The sequence below is a fragment of the Cibotium barometz genome, chromosome 29 (genome assembly GCF_041138505.1).
Source record: "Cibotium barometz isolate CiBa-2024 chromosome 29, ASM4113850v1, whole genome shotgun sequence".
Taxonomy (NCBI): Eukaryota; Viridiplantae; Streptophyta; class Polypodiopsida; order Cyatheales; family Cibotiaceae; genus Cibotium; species Cibotium barometz.
The window spans coordinates 41,612,987-41,634,749 of NC_141074.1; the positions used below are offsets into that span (position 1 = coordinate 41,612,987).

Here is a 21,763-nt window from a genome sequence, read left to right on the forward strand (position 1 = left end):
ACTCAGAAATCCATGATCCGGCATGTAAGCATGTTCATGAAAGGCACTGCTTCCCATTGGTGGCTCACGGAGAAGCTCACACCGAATCCTATTAGATCATGGGAAGAGTTCAAGGAGAGGTTCTATGCCCAATTCTTGCCTCTTCAGTCAATCCAAAAAGGCTAAACCCTCATTTCAAGGCAAAGAGAGAGCTGTCCGAAACCTGCAAAATAATGGACAGCCACCTAAAAAGGATCAAAACCAAGATAAAAATGGTCTAAAGGCTGAAAATAACTCTACCAAGAAATGTCTCTTCAAAGTGAGAGACTATGGTCTCACTTCGGAGCAAAAAAAACAATATATGAGCGAGGGGAAGTGCTTTACTTGTGGTAGCACCGAGCATATTGCAAATGCATGCCCAAATAAGAAGCAGTATGATAATGCAAATGCATCAATGCCCAATGAGCATATGGTTCCGGATGTGCAAGGCAACACTTCACATGATAACAAAGACAAGGTTGTATGTAAAGCTTGGGGATAACTTAAGGATCAGCCCGCTTTGTTCATGTTTGATGATTGTGCAACTGAGAACTTCATATCTACACAGATGGCAGTTGCTTTGGGTATTGAAGTAGAAGACATGGGTCCTCAAATCGAAGCAGGGACTGCCTTTGTTGGTAGAGAAGTGCAGATTATGTCTATTATTGACAAGTTGTGCATACACATTCAAGGCTATGTGGATCATGAGGATTTCTTGTAGCGCCTTTGAACGGCTGTGATGTATTGCTTGGAAAGCCCTGGCACACACGCGTGAAGCATTGATCCCTGCAAAGCTTACAAGACCAACAGGATCACCTTCATGCATAAAGACAGAGAGCATGTAATTGATGCTGGTAAAGAGGGTGATACTATTCCCCTTGTATCTCATGTACAAATTAAGAAAGTAATGAAAAAGAGTATTTTTGTGTACTTGATTTTTGTACGGGATAATGTTGAGGAAAATAATGTGCATGTAAACACTCTTAGTAATGATAGGCTGAAAATTTTGCAAAAGTACAATGATTGTTTTGCTGATGAGTTACCGAATGAGTTGCCACCCATACGACCGGAAGATCATCGCATTGATCGTGTAGGGTAGCTCACCACCTAATAGGCCAGCCTATTGTGTAAGTGCATCCCAAAAAGAAGAGATCATGAAGCAGGTAAACGAGCTTCTTGAGAGAAGGGTTTAGTTCAGCCAAGCTCTTCCCCATATTGTTCACCCATCCTCTTAGTTCAAAAGAAGGATGGATCTTTTCGTATGTGTGTGGATTATAGAGCTTTGAATAAGCTTACCATTAAGAATCGGTTTCCGATTCCATGCATAGACGGCATCCTTGACAAGTTGGATGGATCGGCATGCTTTAGCCAAATTGATCTCAAGAGTGGGTATCATCAAGTGCATGTGGTCACTGGTGCCTGGGGATGTACAGTATCTTGTTATATCTTTTGGTCGTACGAATGCTCCAGCTACATTCAATAGAATGATGGATCGTACATTCCGTGGGTACAAGAAATTTATAGATGCCTTCTTTGATGATTATGCTCTTACTACCGCGGGTTTATTTGGCACTTTGCATGGATTGCTTCTCCTTTGCATGATTTGACAAAGAAGAAGACTACATTTAAATGGACTAATGAAGAGAGGGATGCATTCTTCAAATTAAAAGATGCAACTACTCATGGTCCAGTGTTGATCATTCCCGATTTGCAAAAGCCTTAGTGTGGAATGTGATGCATCTGGAAATTGCATAGAAGCTGTCCTAAATCAAGAGGGACATGCCGTGGCTTATGAGAGCCATAGATTGCATGAAGCAGAGCTCTCTCGGCATTTATGAGAAAGAGCTCTTGGCTATAATTATGGAAACATTACCTTCTTGGGACTGATTTCACTATGAAAACAGATCACCAGAGTTTGAGGTATTTTCTTACCAAACTAAATTGTCAGAGAAACATACCAGGATGGCCAATTTCCTCTCTATGTTTCATTTTCAGATCTTGCACACCCCAGGAAAGAAGAATGTAGTGGCAGATACATTGTCACGAAAGCCGTATATAGCAGCTATTTTGGTTGCTTCTCATGGAGACTTGTCTGCCATGCGTGATTTGTATCATACAGATGCTGATTTTGCCAGTATCTGGGCTGATTTGGCTGGTCATGCACATGCCTCTTATGTGATCAAAGAGGGTTATCTTATGAAAGATAATTGCCTGTGTGTGCTGTCTGACATGAGGCAAAAGGTTTTAGACGAGTACCATGCTCCTCCATATGCTGGTCATAGAGGCATAATACCTACTACACACATGATTGAGCGGTATTTCTTTTGGCTAGGTATGCGGAAGGACATAGAGGCAAATGTACATGCACGTATCACCTGTCAAAAGGTGAAATTTGATAGGCAAAAGACACCAGGTTTTCTTCAGCCATTGCCTATTCCCATGCAACCATGGGAAAGTATTACAATGAATTTTATTATGGACTTGCCACGGAACCAACTAACATGAGGGATACAAGACAGGTGGTGTCGGCTGCCCATAGACGTCGTCGGCTGAACCAGCAAATAGGGGCAGCAGCAGGCGCAAGGAGGAGGACCGGTCGGATGAATTAAATAGCATTTAAGGCATTTATGACTGGCCGACCAGCACTCGGCCAGTTCCCCATATATTCCAAGGGCTATAAATAGGCCGCCTTGCTCATTGTTTTAATCATTCAATCCTCTAGGGATTGGGTCATTAGGAGTACCATAGGGGGACAGATTTTTGGTGTGTTACCACCTTTTATGTAAGGCAGCCCATGGCTGTAGATTAGGGTACCTTTTTGTACCATATGAATATACTGAATTTCCAGCACCTCTCTCTCTCTCTCTACTCTCTCTCTATATCTGCGTTTTTGCATCAGATGGTTTCCAAGAGTGTTTAGGGCTGAAAGAAGACTCCCAAAGCTTCCGCATGTTACATTGGTATCAGGGCATCAGGCTCAGCAAAGCTAAACACTGACTCAGTCCCATATGATGGTGTACAGGTCCAAGGTATAGGAAAGTACATGGACACGAAGCCCACGGAAGAAACACAGATCGGTAAAAACTCCCAGGAGGTTTGTTGGTGGTGTTCCACACTGCCAGAGGGGATGGCAGTCCTGTGAGCCAGATAGGTTCTCAGGCAACGGTCCCAAGGGAGGTTGATCCTCCAAGGGTGATGTGAGAGTGCCAGATTCATTTCTCAGCAATGAAGACCAAGACGATGTTCAGAGTCACGGCAGGAATGGATTGTGGACTAGAGGAAACTAGATGCATAGATCTTCGTCTGAGACAGAGTGGTTTGGAGAACAGGCCGGGTTTTCAGAGAAAAAGGGTTGCCAGGGATGGATGATGACAGAGGGACTTCGGGACAGGATTGGGATGATGACAGTCATCCAAGAGCAGGTTGGATTCCCGTCATCAAGTTTAGCAGAGGGGGATGTCATGTGCATCATAGATACCATGGACATTTTCAGGGCTACATCCAGAAGAGGCAGCCAGATAAAGAGTATGAGCCAGTAAAAGATAGGAAGAACCAAAATTTAGGAACCTCAAGTGTAGCATCTGTGGTGGACTTGGAGCAGCACAAATTGGGATCATGGAGGGGTGATGCAGTCGGCTGGCTGCCAGAAAGGACTGTCGGCTGACATCAGCAGTGCCAGAGATGTGTCGGCTGCAGGACAGGTGGTGTCGGCTGCCCATAGACGTGGTCGGCTGAACCAGGGAATAGGGGCAGCAGCAGGCACAAGGAGGAAGACCGGTCGGATGAATTAAATAGCATTTAAGGCATTTATGAGTGGTCGACCAGCAGTCGGCCAATTCCCCATGTATTCCAAGGGCTATAAATAGGCCCCCTTGCTCATTGTTTTAATCATTCAATCCTCTAGGGATTAGGTCATTAGGAGTCCCAAAGGGGGACAGATTTTTGGTGTGTTACCACCTTTTATGTAAGGCAGCCCATGGCTGTAGATTAGGGTACCTTTTTGTACCATATGAATATACTGAATTTCCAGCACCTCTCTCTCTCTCTACTCAATCTCTATATCTGCGTTTTTGCATCAGATGGTTTCCAAGAGTGTTTAGGACTGAAATAAGACTACTAGAGCTTCCGCATGTTACATTGGTATCAGAGCATCAAGCTCAGCAAAGCTAAACACTGACTCAGTCCCATATGATGGTGTACAGATCCAAGGTATAGGAAAGTACACGGACACGAAGCCCAAGGAAGGAACACAGATCGGAAAGAACTCCCAGGAGGTTTGTTGGTGGTGTTCCACACTGCCAGAGGGGATGGCAGTCCTGTGAGCCAGATAGGTTCTCGGGCAACGGTCCCAAGGGAGGTTGATCCTCCAAGGGTGATGTGAGAGTGCCAGACTCATTTCTCAGGAATGAACACCAAAACGGTGTTGAGACACAGGGCAGGAATGGATTGTGGACTAGAGGAAACTAGATGCATAGATCTTCGTCTAAGACAAAGTGGTTTGGAGAACATGCCGGGTTTTCAGAGAAAATTGCCAGGGATGGATGATGACAGAGGGACTTCGGGACAGGATTGGGATGATGACAGTCATCCAAGAGCAGGTTGGATTCCCATCATCAAGTTTAGCAGAGGGGGATGTCATGTGCATCATAGATGCCATGGACATTTTCAGGGCTACATCCAGAAGAGGCAGCCAGATAACGAGTATGAGCCAGTAAAAGATAGGAAGAAACAGAATTTAGGAACCTCAGGTGTAGCATCTGTGGTGGACTTGGAGCAGGACAAATTGGGATCATGGAGGGGTGATGCAATCAGCTGGCTGCCAGAAAGGACTGTCGGCTGACATCAGCAATGCCAGAGATGTGTCGGCTACAGGACAGGTGGTGTCAGCTGCCCATAGACGTGGTCGGCTGAACCAGCAAATAGGAGCAGCAGCAGCAGGCGGGAGGAGGAGGACCAATCGGATGAATTAAATAGCATTTAAGGCATTTATGACTGGCTGACCAGCAATCGGCCAATTCCCCATGTATTCCAAGGGCTATAAATAGGCCCCCTTGCTCATTGTTTTAATCATTCAATCCGGATTGGGTCATTAGGAGCCCCATAGGGAGACAGATTTTTGGTGTGTTACCACCTTTTATGTAAGGCAGCCCATGGCTGTAGATTAGGGTACCTTTTGTACCATATGAATATACTGAATTTCCAGCACCTCTCTCTCTATATCTGCGTTTTCGCATCAGATGGTTTCCAAGAGTGTTTAGGGCTGAAAGAAGACTCCCAGAGCTTCCGCATGTTACATTGGTATCAGAGCATCAGGCTCAGCAAAGCTAAACACTGACTAAGTCCCATATGATGGTGTACAGGTCCAAGGTATAGGAAAATACACGGACACGAAGCCCAAGGAAGGAACACAGATCGAGAAGAACTCATAGGAGGTTTGTTGATGGTGTTCCACACAGCCAGAGGGGATGGCAGTCCTGTGAGCCAGATAAGTTCTTCGGCAACGGTCCCAAGGGAGGTTGATCATCCAAGGGTGATGTGAGAGTGCCAGATTCATTTCTCAGCAAATGAAGACCAAGACGGTGTTCAGAGTCAGGGCAGGAATGGATTGTGGACTAGAGGAAACTAGATGCATAGATCTTCGTCTGAGACAGAGTGGTTTGGAGAACAGGCCCGGTTTTCAGAGAAAAAGGGTTGCCAGGGATGGATGATGACAGAGGGACTTCGGGACAGGATTGGGATGATGACAGTCATCCAAGAGCAGGTTGGATTCCCGTCATCAAGTTTAGCAGAGGGGGATGTCATGTGCATCATAGATACCATGGACATTTTCAGGGCTACATCCAGAAGAGGCAGCCAGATAAAGAGTATGAGCCAGTAAAAGATAGGAAGAACCAGAATTTAGGAACCTCAGGTGTACCATCTGTGGTGGACTTAGAGCAGGAAAGATTGGGATCATGGAGGGGTGATGGAGTCGGCTGGCTACCAGAAAGGACTGTCGACTGACATCAGCTATGCTAGAGATGTGTCGGCTCCAGGACACGTGGTGTCGGCTGCCATAGCCGTGGTCGGCTGAACCAGCAAATAGGGGCAGCAGCAGGCGCAAGGAGGAGGACCGATCGGATGAATTAAATAGCATTTACGACATTTATGACTGGCCGACCAGCAGTCGACCAGTTCCCCATGTATTCCAAGGGCTATAAATAGGCCCCCTTGCTCATTGTTGTAATCATTCAATCCTCTAGGGATTGGGTCATTAGGAGTCCCATAGGGGGATAGATTTTTGGTGTGTTACCACCTTTTATGTAAGGCAGCCCATGGCTGTAGATTAGGGTACCTTTCTGTACCATATGAATATACTGAATTTCCAGCACCTCTCTCTCTCTCTACTCTCTCTCTATACGTGCGTTTTTGCATCAGATGGTTTCCAAGAGTGTTTAGGGCTGAAAGAAGACTCCCAGAGCTTCCGCATGTTACATTGGTATCAGAGCATCAGGCTCAGCAAAGCTAAACACTGACTCAGTCCCATATGATCGTGTACAGGTCCAATGTACAGGAAAGTACACCGACACGAAGCCCAAGGAAGGAACACAGATCGGGAAGAACTCCCAGGAGGTTTGTTCGTGGTGTTCCACACTGCCAGAGGGGATGGCAGTCCTGTGAGCCAGATAGGTTCTCAGGCAACGGTCCCAAGGGAGGTTGATCCTCCAAGGGTGATGTGAAAGTGCCAGACTCAATTCTCAGGAATGAAGACCAAGACGGTGTTCAGAGTCAGGGCAGGAATGGATTGCGGACTAGAGGAAACTAGATGCATAGATCTTCGTCTAAGACAGAGTGGTTTGGAGAATAGGCCGGGTTTTCAGAGAAAAAGGGTTGCCAAGGATGGATGATGACAGAGGGATTTCGGGACAGGATTGGGATGATGACAGTCATCCAAGAGCAGGTTGGATTCCTGTCATCAAGTTTAGCAGAGGGGGATGTCATGTGCATCATAGATGCCATGGACATTTTCAGGCCTACATCTAGAAGAGGCAGCCAGATAAAGAGTATGAGCAAGTAAAAGATAGGAAGAACCAAAATTTAGAAACCTCAGGTGTAGCATCTGTGGTGGACTTGGAGCAGGACAAATTGGGATCATGCAGGGGTGATGCAGTCGGCTGGCTGCCAGAATGGACTGTTGGCTGACATCAGCAGTGCCAAAGATGTGTCGGCTGCAGGACAGGTGGTGTCGGCTGCCCATAGACATGGTCGGCTGAACCAGCAAATAGGGGCAGTAGCAGGCGCAAGGAGGAGGACCGGTCGGATGAATTAAATAGCATTTAAGGCATTTATGACTGGCTGACCAGCAGTCGGCCAATTCCCCATGTATTCCAAGGGCTATGAATAGGCCCCATTGCTCATTGGTTTAATCATTCAATCCGCATTGGGTCATTAGGAGTCCCATAGAGGGACAGATTTTTGGTGTGTTACCACCTTTTATGTAAGGCAGCCCATGGCTGTAGATTAGGGTACCTTTTTGTACCATATGAATATACTGAATTTCCAGCACCTCTCTCTCTCTCTACTCTCTCTCTATATCTGCGTTTTTGCATCGGATGGTTTCCAAGAGTGTTTAGGGCTGAAAGAAGACTCCCAGAGCTTCCGCATGTTACATTGGTATCAGAGCATCAAGCTCAGCAAAGCTAAACACTGACTCAGTCCCATATGATGGTGTACAGGTTCAAGGTACAGGAAAGTACACAGACACGAAGCCCAAGGAAGGAACACAGATCGAGATGAACTCCCAGGAGGTTTGTTGGTGGTGTTCCACAGTGCCAGAGGGGATGGCAGTCCTGTGAGCCAGATAGGTTCTCAGGCAACGGTCCCAAGGGAGGCTGATCCTCCAAGGGTGATGTGAGAGTGCCAAACTCATTTCTCAGGAATGAAGACCAAGACGGTGTTCAAAGTCAGGGCAAGAATGGATTGTGGACTAGAGGAAACTAGATGCTTCGTCTAAGACAGTGGTTTGGAGAACAGGCCGGGTTTTCAGAGAAAAAGGGTTGCCAGGGATGGATAATGACAGAGGGATTTCGGGATAGGATTGGGATGATCACAGTCATCCAAGAGCAGGTTGGATTCCCATCATCAAGTTTAGCAGAGGGGGATGTCATGTGCATCATAGATGCCATTGACATTTTCAGGGCTACATCAAGAAGAGGTAGCCAGATAAAGAGTATGACATAGTAAAAGATAGAAAGAACCAGAATTTAGGAACCTCAGGTGTAGCATCTGTGGTGGACTTGGAGCACGACAAATTGTGATCATGGAGGGGTGATGCAGTCGGCTGGCTGCCAGAAAGGACTGTCGACTGACATCAGCAGTGCCAGACATGTGTCGGCTGCAGGACAGGTGGTGTCGGCTGCCCATAGACGTGGTCGGCTGAACCAGGAAATAGGGGCAGCAAGAGGCGCAAGGAGGAGGACCGGTCGGATGAATTAAATAGCATTTAAGGCATTTATGACTGGCTGACCAGCAGTCGGCCAATTCCCCATGTACTCCAAGGGCTATAAATAGGCCCCCTTGCTCATTGTTTTAATCATTCAATCCGGATTGGGTCATTAGGAGTCCCATAGGGAGACAGATTTTTGGTGTGTTACCACCTTTTATGTAAGGCAGCCCATGGCTGTAGATTGGGGTACCTTTTTGTACCATATGAATATACTGAATTTCGAGCACCTCTCTCTCTCTCTACTCTCTCTCTATATCTGCGTTTTTGAATCAGATGGTTTCCAAGAGTGTTTAGGGCTGAAAGAAGACTCCCAGAGCTTCCGCATGTTACATTGGTATCACAGCATCAGGCTCAGCAAAGCTAAACACTGACTCAGTCCCATATGATGGTGTACAGGTCCAAGGTATAGGAAAGTACACGGACACGAAGCCCAAGGAAGGAACACAGATCGGGAAGAACTCCCAGGAGGTTTGTTGGTGGTGTTCCACACTGCCAAAGGGAATGGCAGTCGTGTGAGCCTGATAGGTTCTCGGGCAACGGTCCCAAGGGAGGTTGATCCTACAAGGGTGATGTGAGAGTGCCAGATTCATTTCTCAACAATGAAGACCAAGACGATGTTCAGAGTCAGGGCAGGAATGGACTGTGGACTAGAGGAAACTAGATGCATAGATCTTCGTCTGAGACAGAGTGGTTTGGAGAACACGCCGGGTTTTCACAGAAAAAGGGTTGCCAGGGATGGATGATGACAGAGGGACTTCGAGACAGGATTGGGATGATGACAGTCATCCAAGAGCAGGTTGGATTCCCGTCATCAAGTTTAGCAGAGGGGGATGTCATGTGCATCATAGATGCCATGGACATTTTCAGGGCTACATCCAGAAGAGGCAGCCAGATAAAGAGTATGAGCCAATAAAAGATAGCAAGAACCAGAATTTAGGAACCTCGGGTGTAGCATCTCTGGTGGACTTGGAGCAGGACAAATTGGGATCATGTAGGGGTGATGCAGTCGGCTGGCTGCCAAAAAGGACTGTCGGCTGACATCAGCAGTGCCAAAGATGTGTCATCTGCAGGACAGGTGGTGTCGGCTGCCCATAGACATGGTCGGCTGAACCAGCAAATAGGGGCAGCAGCAGGCGCAAGGAGGAGGACCGGTCGGATGAATTAAATAGCACTTAAGGCGTTTATGACTGGCCGACCAGCAGTCGGCCACTTCCCCATGTATTCCAAGGGCTATAAATAGGCCCCCTTGCTCATTGTTTTAATCATTCAATCCTCTAGGGATTGGGTCATTAAGAGTCCCAGAGGGGGACAGATTTTTGGTGTGTTACCACCTTTTATGTAAGGCAGCCCATGGTTGTAGATTAGGGTACCTTTTTGTACCATATGAATATACTGAATTTCCAGCACCTTTCTCTCTCTCTCTACTCTCTCTCTATATCTGCGTTTTTGCATCAGATGGTTTCCAAGAGTGTTTAGGGCTGAAAGAAGACTCCCACAGCTTCCGCATGTTACATTGGTATCAGAGCATCAAGCTCAGCAAAGCTAAACACTGACTCAGTCCCATATGATGGTGTACAGGTCCAAGGTATAGGAAAGTACACGGACACGAAGCCCAAGCAAGGAACACAGATCGAGAAGAACTCCCAAGAGGTTTGTTGGTGGTGTTCCACATTGCCAGAGGGGATGGCAGTCCTGTGAGCCAGATAGGTTCTCGGGCAACGGTCCCAAGGGAGGGTGATCCTCCAAGGGTGATGTGAGAGTGCCAGACTCAATTCTCAAGAATGAAGACCAAGACGGTGTTCAGAGTCAGGGCAGGAATGGATTGTGGACTAGAGGAAACTAGACGCATAGATCTTCCTCTCAGAAAGAGTGGTTTGGAGAACAGGCCGGGTTTTCAGAGAAAAAGGGTTGCCAGGGATGGATGATGACAGAGGGACTTCGGGACAGGATTGGGATGATGATAGTCATCCAAGAGCAGGTTGGATTCCCGTCATCAAGTTTAGCAGAGGGGGATGTCATGTGCATCATAGATGCCATGGACATTTTCAGGGCTACATCCAGAAGAGGCAGCCAGATAAAGAGTATGAGCCAGTAAAAGATAGCAAGAACCAGAATTTAGGAACCTCCGGTGTAGCATCTCTGGTGGACTTGGAGCAGGACAAATTGGGATCATGGAGGGGTGATGCAGTCGGCTGGCTGCCAGAAAGGACTGTCGGCTGACATCAGCAGTGCCAAAGATGTGCCAGCTGCAGGACAAGTGATGTCGGCTGCCCAGAGACGTGGTCGGCTCCACCAGCAAATAGGGGCAGCAGCAGGCGCAAGGACGAGGACCGGTCGGATGAATTAAATAGCATTTCACGCATTTATGACTGGCCGACCAGTAGTCAGCCAAATCCCCATGTATTCCAAGGGCTATAAATAGGGCCCCTTGCTCATTGTTTTAATCATTCAATCCTCTAGGGATTGGGTCATTAGGAGTCCCATAGGGGGACAGATTTTTGGTGTGTTACCACCTTTTATGTAAGGCAGCCCATGGCTGTAGATTGGGGTACCTTTTTGTACCATATGAATATACTGAATTTCCAGCACCTCTCTCTATCTCTACTCTCTCTCTATATCTGCGTTTTTGCATCAGATGGTTTCCAAGAGTGTGTAGGGCTGAAAGAAGACTCCCAGAGCTTCCGCATGTTACATTGGTATCAGAGCATCAGGCTCAGCAAAGCTAAACACTGACTCAGTCCCCTATGATGGTGTACAGGTCCAAGGTATAGGAAAGTACAAGGACACGAAGCCCAAGCAAGGAACACAGATCGGGAAGAACTCCCAGGAGGTTTGTTGGTGGTGTTCCAAATTGCCAGAGGGGATGGCAGTACTGTGAGCCAGATAGGTTCTCGGGCAACAGTCCCAAGGGAGGTTGATCCTCCAAGGGTGATGTGAGAGTGCCAGATTCATTTCTCAGCAATGAAGACCAAGACGGTGTTCAGAGTCAGGGCAGGAATGGATTGTGGACTAGAGGAAACTAGATGCATAGATCTTCGTCTGAGACAGTGGTTTGGAGAACAGGCCGGGTTTTCAGAGAAAAAGGGTTGCCAGGGATGGATGATGACAGAGGGACTTCGGGACAGGATTGGGATGATGATAGTCATCCAAGAGCAGGTTAGATTCGCGTCATCAAGTTTAGCAGAGGGGGATGTCATGTGCATCATAGATGCCATGGACATTTTCAGGGCTACACCAGAAGAGGCAGCCAGATAAAGAGTATGAGCTAGTAAAAGATAGGATGAACCAAAATTTAGGAACCTCAGGTGTAGCATCTGTGGTGGACTTGGAGCAGGACAAATTGGGATCATGGAGGGGTGATGCAGTCGGCTGGCTGCCAGAAAGGACTGTCGGCTGACATCAGCAGTGCCAGAGATGTGCCAGCTGCAGGACAGGTGATGTCGGTTGCCCAGAGACGTGGTCGGCTCCACCAGCAAATAGGGGCAGCAACAGCAGGCGCAAGGACGAGGACCGGTCGGATGAATTAAATAGCATTTCAGGCATTTATGACTAGCTGACCAGTAGTCAGCCAAATCCCCATGTATTCCCAGGGCTATAAATAGGCCCCTTGCTCATTGTTTTAATCATTCAATCCTCTAGGGATTGGGTCATTAGGAGTCCCATAGGAAAAAGATTTTTGGTGTGTTACCACCTTTTATGTAAGGCAGCCCATGGCTGTAGATTGGGGTACCTTTTTGTACCATACGAATATACTGAATTTCCAGCACCTCTCTCTCTCTCTACTCTCTCTCTATATTTGCGTTTTTGCATCAGATGGTTTCCAAGAGTGTTTAGGGCTGAAAGACGACTCCCAGAGCTTCCGCATGTTACATTGGTATCAAAGCATCACGCTCAGCAAAGTTAAACACTGACTCAGTCCCATATGATGGTGTGCAGGTCCAAGGTATAGGAAAGTACATGGACACGAAGCCCAAGGAAGGAACACAGATCGGGAAGAACTCCCAAGAGGTTTGTTGGTGGTGTTCCAAACTGCCAGAGCGGATGGCAGTCCTGTGAGCCACATAGGTTCTCAGGCAACGGTCCCAAGGGAGGTTGATCCTCCAAGGGTGATGTGAGAGTGCCAGATTCATTTCTAAGCAATGAAGACCAAGACGGTGTTCTGAGTCATAGCAGGAATGGATTGTGGACTAGAGGAAACTAGATGCATAGATCTTCGTCTCAGACAGAGTGGTTTGGAGAACAGGCCGGGTTTTCAGAAGAAAAGGGTTGCCAGGGATGGATGATGACAGAGGGACTTTGGGACAGGATTGGGATGATGACAGTCATCCAAGAGCAGGTTGGATTCCCGTCATCAAGTTTAGCAGAGGGGGATGTCATGTGCATCATAGATGCCATGGACATTTTCACGGCTACATCCAGAAGAGATTGTTTTAATCATTCAATCCTCTAGGGATTGGGTCATTAGGAGTCCCATAGGGGGACAGATTTTTGGTGTGTTACCACCTTTTATGTAAGGCAGCCCATGGCTGTAGATTGGGGTACCTTTTTGTACCATATGAATATACTGGATTTCCAGCACCTCCCTCTCTCTCTACTCTCTCTCTATATCTGCGTTTTTGCATCAGATGGCTTCCAAGAGTGTTTAGGGCTGAAAGAAGACTCCCAGAGCTTCCGCATGTTACATTGATATCAAAGCATCAGGCTCAGCAAAGCTAAACACTGACTCAGCCCCATATGATGGTGTACAGGTCCAAGGTATAGGAAAGTACACGGACACGAAGCCCAAGGAAGGAACACAGATCGGGAAGAACTCCCAAGAGGTTTGTTGGTGGTGTTCCAAACTACCAGAGGGGATGGCAGTCCTGTGAGCCAGATAGGTTCTCAGGCAACGGTCCCAAGGGAGGTTGATCCTCCAAGGGTGATGTGAGAGTGCCAGATTCATTTCTCGGGAATGAAGACCAAGACTCTGTTCAGAGTCAGGGCAGGAATGGCTTGTGGACTAGAGGAAACTAGATGCATAGATCTTCGTCTGAGATAGAGTGGTTTGGAGAACAGGCCGGGTTTTCAGAGAAAAAGGGTTGCCAGAGATGGATGATGACAGAGGGACTTCGGGACAGGATTGGGATGATGACAGTCATCCAAGAGCAGGTTGGATTCCCGTCATCAAGTTTAGCAGAGGGGGATGTCATGTGCCTCATAGATGCCATGGACATTTTCAGGGCTACATCCAGAAGACGCAGCCAGATAAAGAGTATGAGCCAGTAAAAGATAGGATGAACCAAAATTTAGGAACCTCAGGTGTAGCATCTGTGGTGGACTTGGAGCAGGACAAATTGGGATCATTAAGGGGTGATGCAGTCGGCTGGCTGCCAAAAAGGACTGTCAGCTGACATCAGCATGTGTCGGCTGCAGGACACGTGGTGTCAGCTGCCCATAGACGTGGTTGGCTAAACCAGCAAATAGGGGCAGCAGGCGCAAGGAGGAGGACCGGTCGGATGAATTAAATAGCATTTAAGGCATTTATGACTGGCGTACCTGCAGTCGGCCAGTTCCCCATGTATTCCAAGGGCTATAAATAGGCCCCCTTGCTCATTGTTTTAATCATTCAATCCTCTAGGGATTGGGTCATTAGGAGTCCCACAGGGGGACAGATTTTTGGTGTGTTACCACCTTTTATGTAAGGCAGCCCATGGCTGTAGATTAGGGTACCTTTTTGTACCATATGAATATACTGAATTTCCAGCACCTCTCTCTCTCTCTCTCTCTACTCTCTCTCTATATCTGCGTTTTTGCATCAGATGGTTTCCAAGAGTGTTAAGGGCTGAAAGAAGACTCCCAGAGCTTCCGCATGTTACATCGGTATCAAAGCATCAGGCTCAGCAAAGCTAAACACTAACTCAGTCCCATATGATGGTGTATAGGTCCAAGGTATAGGAAAGTACACGGACACGAAGCCCAAGGAGGGAACACAGATCGGGAGAACTCCCAGGAGGTTTGTTGATGGTGTTCCACAGTGCCAAAGGGGATGGCAGTCCTGTGAGCCAGATAGGTTCTCGGGCAACGGTCCCAAGGGAGGTTGATCCTCCAAGGGTGATGTGAGAGTGCCAGACTCATTTCTCAGGAATGAAGACCAAGACGGTGTTCAGAGTTAGGGTAGGAATGGATTGTGGACTAGAGGAAACTAGATGCATAGATCTTCGTCTAAGACAGAGTGGTTTGGAGAACAGGCCGGGTTTTCAGAGAAAAAGGGTTGCCAGGGATGGATGATGACAGAGGGACTTCGGGACAGGATTGGGATGATGACAGTCATCCAAGAGCAGGTTGGATTCCCGTCATCAAGTTTAGCAGAGGGGGATGTCATGTGCATCATAGATGCCATGGACATTTTCAGGGCTACATCCAGAAGAGGCAGCAAGATAAAGAGTATGAGCCAGTAAAAGATAGGAAGAACCAAAATTGAGGAACCTCAGGTGTAGCATCTGTGGTGGACTTGGAGCAGGACAAATTGGGATCATGGAGGGGTGATGCAGTCGGCTGGCTGCCAGAAAGGACTGTCGGTTGACATCAACAGTGCCAGAGATGTGTCGGCTGCAGGACAGGTGGTGTCGGCTGCCCATAGACGTGGTCGGCTGAACCAGCAAATAGGGGCAGCAGCAGGCGCAAGGAGGAGGACCGGTCGGATGAATTAAATAGCATTTAAGGCATTTATGACTGGCCGACCAACAATCAGCCAGTTCCCCATGTATTCCAAGGGCTATAAATAGGCCCCCTTGCTCATTGTTTTAATCATTCAATCCTCTAGGGATTGGGTCATTAGGAGTCCCATAGGGGGACAGATTTTTGGTGTGTTACCACCTTTTATGTAAGGCAGCCCATGGCTGTAGATTAGGGTACCTTTTTGTACCATATGAATATACTGAATTTCCAGCACCTCTCTCTCTCGCTACTCTCTCTCTCTATATCTGCGTTTTTGCATCAGATGGTTTCCAAGAGTGTTTAGGGCTGAAAGAAGACTCCCAGAGCTTCCGCATGTTACACAATCGCAGTCATATCCACTCCATTACCATGGCAACCATAGTCAGCATCCGGATCAGCATCAAAAGCCTTAGAGTCAATATCCGAGCTGCTGTCCGAACTACTGGCCTCATCCTCGAGGTCTGCAATTGCATGCTTGACATTAGACAAGAGGTTTCGGATTGCAGTTACCATCCACGCCATATCCTGCAGCAAAAAGTCTCCTCTTCGAGGGTGTTGGAAATGCCATTCCATGACTGAGGCAACATCTTTGAGAAACTGCTTTAGCTCCTTTTTACTCTTCAGAAGGTGGTCAATATCGTGTGTATTCTTCCGCTTGAGCCATCGGTGCTGCACATCCTCAAACTACTCCAACAATGCATTTGGGCACATCCGGGAGCTGTGACCCTAGAATCCGCATTGGCGACATACATGGTATAAGCAATCATTGGTTCCATGGCTATGTTGTCCAGACTACCTATAGGTAACATAGTCACTAGACCGATGTTTTTGACTGCCGAAATGCTTACATGCTTTCCAGCCCATTATTGAGGGATACTCAGCTTTACAGCACATACTTGTATCCATATCTGGTCGAATCCGTTTGTTCGCTGTTGCTTCTATAGCCGAGACAATCTAGACAGTTTGGTCAGTGGGATCTCAGTGCGGGTGCTGCAATCAGAGTACTGGACATGATGGCTTTCGAATCCATGCAAAGCGCTGGAAGCGGATTTTGCTTGAGCCGCGTCCGGGTTTCATCAAGCGGAATGCTTCTGCTTCCGGTTTCGGTTTTCATCAAGCGGAATATTAATCCGCTTGCGGATTCAGCTAGTCGAAGGGGTGCCTTTGGAGCTTCCAAAGCCAAAGCAACCATTCGGTTTCTCCCACATGCCTAGACTCCGAGTGTTGGTTAGATACCTAACTCCGCTTCACCCGTGCTCATCTTTGCCTTGCCGTGTGCCTATGCAAACGTGTATAGTGAAACCGGCCTCTGGTAGAAACCAAAGTGCGGTAAACTAGTAGTCACCCAATCCAATTGTAGTCCAGCCAATAAACAATTAAATAGGAGCTAGAGTGCTCCAACACAAGAAGAGAACGACACCTGTTGGCCCCAAAGCTTGGCGCCGCTTTTGGTATTTCTTTATTCAATTTCAATGGAAAAGTTTTAGATGATTACAACATGCCCATTTATGGCTCATATGTCTGCAAGTCCAATCTGCCAATCCTCAGGACCTCTTAGCATAGAGGTTACACAGTCTTGTGTCCCAAGAACACCACACTGTTATCTCCTCTAATCTGCTAAGTCTGTACATCCATGAGGACTTGAATATGCATCTGACTGAACCATGCACATAGCCACAAACTCAGCCATGAAAACAGTCCACAAACACTTCCAAATCAGCCCACAATCTTGTCCTGTTTCCACCCTCTCAACTACCAAACCCTTCCTCTCACAAAGGACCAGAGAGAACCACTCTGGAACAGTCACGAGCCAGTGAAAAGAGAGACTCCATAAGACAACTCCTGCAGTCCCACCTGCTCACAAAGAGAGAGAGAAACTTACATCTTTGTCGCTTTTCACAAGAGAGAAAAGACGCGAGGAAAAAGCCCCATTCTGTCTTGTAGCCGGGAGAGAGAAAGTCTATGAGAGAACCTGTTGTCCAGCCTTGTGTTCCCCTCTTACAGTCCACGCTTCTCAGCTAACAAACAGCTTCTTGCCAAAAGCAAAGGAGAAAGAAGAAGCTTCTGTAAGGGTATGTTTTCTCTGCAGCACAACAGCCGGTTATCCTCCAAAGACCAAAGAAAGAGAGAGATAATATGGCCTGTCTCTGCCCTGTAGCGCAGCACAGCAACCAGCTTCAATCTCTTAATAGCATGCATAGAGGAGTGTTAGGCTGCCCCTGTAGCTTCAGCAGTACAGCCCACCTGCAGCCCTTCCAAAAAGCCACATGTGACCAGCAGCGCAAAATTTCCAGTAGCTTTTTTTCCCACGCCTGCAATCAGCGCTGCCTGCCTACAGTCCCTCCAAAGGCAAGAGTAAGTGAAGCGCAGCCTGCAGCCTACCTATATGTGTTTTTCTCAGGAAATCCCAACTCCACGCTGCCCCTCAGCACTCTTTTCCAAAAAGCATGAGATAGATAGAGAGAGGGAGGAGTGTACTCCAAAAGTAGAGTAGCCCCCCCCATAAATATCCTAGGGGCCACTTAAGGTTTTTAAAACCTTCCTAGGGGCCACCCAAAGTTATAAAACCTTATGAATTTTAATTCCTTGGTCCCCCTTCACACTTGGGGTTGTCCACACATGGGTCAATAAACCTTAGCCCCAAATATGAACCTTTAAATATTTACCCTGCTCACCGACCACCATGCTTACACTTATGCTATACCAATTTCACAGGGTCATGACATAGTCCCACATTGAAGCTCATCGTTGCCTTCTAAGCTCCAGAAATGGCCCGTTCGAGCATTTGCCTTGCTACCTTTGTGCTGCTTTGTTTGCTTTACGCAGGTTGCCATGTCGCATGCACATGCAGACGGTTTGGAGCAATATCAAGCAAGGCACCTACTGTCCGCCTTCCGAGTCACAAGCGGAAGATTGATCAGCTTCCGAGTTGATCAAGCGGAAGACTGATCCGCGTTCCAGATTAGCAAGTGGAGTATTTATCCGTGTCTGGGATTAGCAAGCGGGGGTGTTGGAGTCATCGTGTCGGGGTGCATAATTAGGGTGGCGGATGGAGAATCACCAGAAGTTGGGCGGGCTGGCAAGTCAGGTGCTGAAGAAGTACGGCGGATGCGGAATGAGGGTGGTGGAGAAATGCGGAATCAAGAAACCGAGTGGGGTGCGGAAGCCAGAAATCGGATCTGGGTGGAAACGGAGTCGATATTGGAATCCGGCTATGGGAGAAGTGAGAGTGGCGGGCTGGTTGCGAAATCTGATTCCGGATGGCGTGTGCGGAGATGGCAGGCCGAGTGTGTTGCGGAATGATCACCAGGGTGGCGGATGTAGGGACGGCAATCCAGGAGCAGCAGTCCGGGTGACTTGCGAACACAGCAATTTCCGGAGTCTGAAATGCGCGGAATGAGCATCCAGGTGATAAGTTAACGTGCAGCTCCTTGTAGCGTTGTTGCAACGATGGCGGTGAAGAAAATCTTCTCAGATCTTGCTGCAGCAGCCGGTCTATTGGCCTTGTTGGCCTGAGTGTGTGAGCTCTAGGCCTGGAAGGCGAAGATTGACGTTTCGCTACCTCTTGGTTTCTGAAGCGGGCTCAGTGTGCTAGGGTTTTGGAGGCTTTCTACGCTTCCATAGGGGACGCTTCCCTGGATGACGAGCTCTTGGCAGCTGTTGGGGTGGAACAGAGCAGCAATGGCGGCAGGAGTAGAAAGTCTCTGTCTTCTTGCTCATCATTGAAGCGGGGCCGCCACGAGCCGTGCGCTAAGGAGGAGGATAACTACCACGATGAGCCTAGCGAGTTCAAGCTCCACACCGTGATGATGATTGGGAGGATTTAGAGGCTGACAAGGCAAGAGGGAGGAGGAGTAGAAAGGCATCTAGAGCTACAAGTCAACCCCCTCACCGAGCAAGTGTTGTAGCTCTGCATCTACTTCCCCATCGGGCAGTTCCCATTGACAACAACACCAATCAACCACTGTTCCTCATCATCAAAAGGAGGTTGCTGCCATCGTGGGTCGCCAATGTGTTAGCGGCCTCTTTGCCCTAATAGAGAAAACAACATAAAGGAAAACACAGAAGAAACAAAAGAGTATCCATTGCAGCTCTCAGAAAATCCATAGTCGTCCATGCTCTCATACAGCAACACACACACAACCTCTACCCGTGAAGCATCCCAATGCCCCAACCACATAAGGTAGGTGGACACGCCTAACTCTGGCACGCTGGCTCTACAATAAAGAGCGCCGACTCACCGGCTCTGACATCCGGCGGTGTTGATCTGGCTCGGCGGTACGGCGGCTGACCGCCAACAGACCCCGACCACCCCCAACTCATCAGCCCAAGCTTCAAGAGATCTCGGCCCACTCGAGCAGCCTCATCTTCACAACAGACTATCGACATCTCTAACCTTCTTGTATCGTCCATGATGGACATCCTAGATGGGCCCTTGCCTAGCTTACAAGGTTGATTGATTGTTTTTATTCAGCTCTCCCATATCCCATCACTTATTGTACAATATACTTGGCATAGTAGGATCTAGATTTTTCATCTAGTATAATCTCGGGAGTCTAAGATCTTAGTTTTCAGCTTTGAGTTTTAGTTTACTGATGCTTTTTCTTTTTTCATCCATGACAAGATTTCATGGACACTATGCATACATCATTTTGGTCTTAGAGACCCTTTGGGTCTTTTGAAGACATTATAATAACACTCTCTCTCTCGGGTCTTTTGAAGACATTAAGATAACACTCACTCTCTCTCTCTCTCTCTCTCTCTCTCTCTCTCTCTCTCTCTGTGGCAACACTCAGCCTATCCGCCAAGACAGATGGACCGGTAGAGTTGGGCAACCCCGCTGAGCAAGCATACCCTAGGGGCCACAATATGTTGGCACATGCACCTATGAAGTCCTGCCACTACTCAGAGATCCTCATTCCCAAGAGCCCTCCTCTCAGCTTACCATCACCAGTTTTTCCCAGCCTAGAGGGGCGGATAGGGAGGCACCAGCGCCCATCACAGTGGATACGGGAGCCTATACCACACTGCCCCCTCGCAGCAAGCCAACGGGAGTCACATCAGATCGGGCGCACACACTCCAGAGAGTTAGACGCCCTCGTCCCGTCGGACCCTGGCCACCCTCAGCTCATCAGCCCCAGATTCAAGAGATCGTGGCCCGCCATCAAGCAGCCTCATCCTCACAGCAGACTATCAACATCTCTAGCCGCCTTGTATCACCCATGATGGACATCCTGGATGGGCCCTTGCCCAGTATACAAGGTTGAATGATTGTTCTTATTCAGCTCTCCCATATCCCATCACTTATTGTACCCTATACCTGAGATCTTAGCTTTCAGTTTTCAGTTTTAGTTTACTGTTTCTTTTTCTTATTTCATCCATGACGAGACTTCATGGACACTGTACATCATTTTGGTCTCATAGACCCTTTGGGTCTTTTGAAGACGTTAACATAACTCTCTCTCTCTCTCTCATCTTTACTCATGGATCACGTGTAACACTTTTTTGGTCTTGATAGACCCTTCGAGTCTTTCATAGACCTTCAAAATGCCTCTCTCTCTCTCTCTCTCTCTCTCTCTCTCTCATAGGCCGACTTTGGCCTCTCGTAGACGTTAATATATCTTTCTTTCTTTCTTTCTTTCTTTCTTTCTCTCTCACACACACACACACACATGCACACAAATTGGCAGTCTAAAAGCAACAAAAACCAGATATAGAAAAACAAAACAATCCTTACTGTTAAGATCTTGCCGACTGGTGTCTGCAGAAATTGATCCATCTGCCGTCTATACTGTAGCATAGACATCAAACAAAATCAGATGCTGGGTGATAATTCCTTGTAAATTTAAGTGATACAAGATAACAAAAGTCTGACTCTTGTTCATTGTTTGTGGTTGAAAAGGTCAATGTCCATTTCATTAATAAAAACAGACTGCAATAAACTTAGTAATAGGTGCTCCATGTAACTAATATTTTACAAACTTATAATACATTCATTAAGACACTTTTCCATACTCGATACTTGAAAAGACACATGATGCATGTCACATGCACCATACCTCAGATGCACGTGTCATAACTACTAAAGACCGTGTACAAAGTAGTAAACTAAACATGAGAGAGAGAGAGAGAATTGTAACCCATGTAAAGAGATAGGGTCATCACTGATTAGGGTTTGCACACATGGAGAGTAAGATGCATAGTTGCATGAAACAGAAACGGAAACGGCTAATGTCTATGCAACGAAAACAATTAGAATCTACGAAACGGCTTGCAAACGCAAATTCTTTACATTATACATCATACATGAACATGAAATTAAGTAGGGCTCAGGGAAATTTTTGCCAGAAACACGAGATACGTAAGGTGCATCATAATTCGGGGGAGATGAGAGAAAGTTTGGGAGAAAAAAAACTAAAAAGGAAAGATCCGTGGTGAAAATCTTGTGAGGAGATTAGGAAACAGGAAACAGAGATAGAAACAGAACAAAGTTCGTATTTTTGGGCTGGAAAACAACCGTTTCTTGTTACCATGGTAAGATGCACACCTACAATGGGACAATCA

General features: G+C 47.3%; 1 protein-coding gene across 1 annotated transcript in view; it reads right to left on the minus strand.

The window, feature by feature from the left end:
- LOC147622207 (uncharacterized) overlaps positions 1–21,763 on the minus strand; it is a 46,928-nt gene that overhangs the window by 12,221 nt on the left and 12,944 nt on the right. Inside the window, exon 2 of the mRNA XM_086823687.1 lies at positions 20,937–20,990. Within this exon, the coding sequence (XP_086679813.1) occupies positions 20,937–20,990 (54 nt within the window). The remainder of the gene's footprint in view (positions 1–20,936; positions 20,991–21,763) is intronic.